The sequence below is a fragment of the Myotis brandtii genome, unplaced genomic scaffold (genome assembly GCF_000412655.1).
Source record: "Myotis brandtii unplaced genomic scaffold, ASM41265v1 scaffold43, whole genome shotgun sequence".
Taxonomy (NCBI): domain Eukaryota; kingdom Metazoa; phylum Chordata; class Mammalia; order Chiroptera; family Vespertilionidae; genus Myotis; species Myotis brandtii.
The window spans coordinates 5,449,018-5,451,129 of NW_005366455.1; the positions used below are offsets into that span (position 1 = coordinate 5,449,018).

At 43.3% G+C, this 2,112-nt stretch overlaps 1 protein-coding gene across 1 annotated transcript; it reads left to right on the forward strand.

Annotated features, from left to right (window-relative positions):
• Nucleotides 1-312: 312 nt before the first annotated feature.
• LOC102240343 (T-cell surface glycoprotein CD1a) lies at nucleotides 313-2,110 on the forward strand (the record flags this gene model as incomplete). The annotated part of the gene is made up of 4 exons (XM_005874274.1): nucleotides 313-373; nucleotides 739-1,011; nucleotides 1,455-1,733; nucleotides 1,944-2,110. Coding segments are annotated over exons 1-4 (780 nt in total), but the record flags the coding sequence as incomplete, so codon positions are not given.
• Between the last annotated feature and the right edge of the window lie 2 nt (nucleotides 2,111-2,112).

Here is a 2,112-nt window from a genome sequence, read left to right on the forward strand (position 1 = left end):
CAAGGGGAGAAGTTGAAAGTCAGAAGTGGAGGGGAAATGAGAGGCTGAATCAGTGCCTAGAGTTTAGGGAAGGAGCACTGGCTTTTTATTTTTGTTTTTTTGGTGGTGGTTGCTGGTAGAAGAAGGAAGTCAGATAGACATGGTGTGGAGTAGTTTTATTTAAAACAGAAGCTAAACACCAACTTTCCTGAAGAAGAAATAACATCTGTAAAGGAAATGCTGTTTCTGAAATAGACATAGTGTGGAGTAGTTTTATTTAAACAGAAGCTAAAGACAGACTTTCCTGAAAAAGAAATAACATCTGTAAAGGAAATGCTGTTTCTGAAAATTCCATTGCTAGCAGTTCTCCTTGCAACTGATGACAATGAAGATGGTAAGAACTCTGGCCACTGCCCTGTTGGGTACAAAAGGGATGTGTGTGTGTGCGTGTGTGCGTGTGTGCGTGCGTGTGTGTGTGTGTGTGTGTGTGTGTGTGTGTATGTGTTTCTGTGTGGTGTGGTGACCTCAGAACATACCTGGAGAGGAGAATGTCAGCATAGCTCTGAGTATCCCATACTCCAGGACTCTGTGCCCTTCTGAAGGTTGTTTGTAAAGCCTGGGGCCCTGGGCAGCTGAATGTCTGCTGAAGTAGCCATAACTTCCCTAATCTCCAGATTCTAGTGTTTTCTTCCTGGCACCTTTCTTCATTCTCTCTCATTCCCAATGCCTTTTCTTCTCCTCATTCTATCTGTTCTTTAGCCACAGCCTTCCAGGAGGAGATCTCCTTCAAAATGATCCACACCTCATCCTTCTACAACTATTCCTGGGTGAAAATTCAGAACTCTGCTTGGTTGGATGACTTGCAGACTCATGGCTGGGACACCAACTCTGGCAGAATTATTTTCCTACGACCTTGGTCCAAGGGCAACTTGAGGAAGGAAGAGATAAAAGAACTGGAAGTATTCTTCCACGGGTTCTCTATTATAATGCCTCAAGTAATTCACGGATATGCCAGTCAATGGAAGTTTAAATGTAAGTTCAATTCCCAAAATGGGGAGGTGCAATGTGCTGGGTGAGGGGTGTGTGTCTCAATGAGTTCCTTATTCCAATTTTCCCGTACATTCAATCCCTTCAGCATTACGTCTGTACATTTATTGTAACCTATTGCATTTCATTCACCCTACGTCAGTGGTTCTCAACCTTCTGGCCCTTTAAATACAGTTCATGTTGTGACCCAACCATAAAATTATTTTCGTTGCTACTTCATAACTGTAATGTTGCTACTGTTATGAATCGTAATGTAAATATCTGATATGCAGGATGGTCTTAGGCGACCCCTGTGAAAACAGATCAAACCAGAGTTTGTTCCATTATCTCAGAGCCACCTTACTTCTTCTATTTCCTTTTTTTTTTTGCTTCTACTAATTTCATCTTTTTATTCCCTCTTTCCTCTCATTTACAACCCTCTTTCCTAGATCCCTTTGAGATTCAGATAACAATGGGCTGTGAGCTGCACCCTGGGGGAGCCATAGGAAGTTTCTATAGATTTGCTTATCAAGGATCAGAGCTCCTGCACACCCAGAACAATTCATTGTTTCCGTCTCCAAATGGAGGAACAAGAGCTCAGGATGTGTACAGGCTATTTAATCAGAATCATGCCAACAAGAAAATAGTACAGAAGATTCTCAGTGACACCTGCCCACGATTACTCTTGAGTATTCTTGATGCAGGGAAGGCAGATCTCCAGAGACAAGGTCAGTCCCATATCCTTCCTCCAAGAATTTTCTAAAATTACACCTTCCCACCTTCCCTTTAAATTGAGGATAACGGGTCAAGAGGGAGAAGGATAATGCGTGATGAATTCCCAGCATGTGGCAGATGTGTCTGTCTAAGCTGATGTGAAGATATGAACCTCCAAGTCTGTGTTAGAGTCCTTATCTGAGTATCTCTCCTGTTCTCTGCAGTAAAACCAGAGGCCTGGCTGTCCACTGGCTCTAATCCTGGTCCTGACCGTCAGATGCTGGTTTGCCATGTCTCTGGCTTCCATCCAAAGCCAATTTGGGTAAAGTGGATGCGAGGTGAACGGGTACAACAGGGCACTCAACAAAGTGGTATCTTGCCCAATGCTGATGG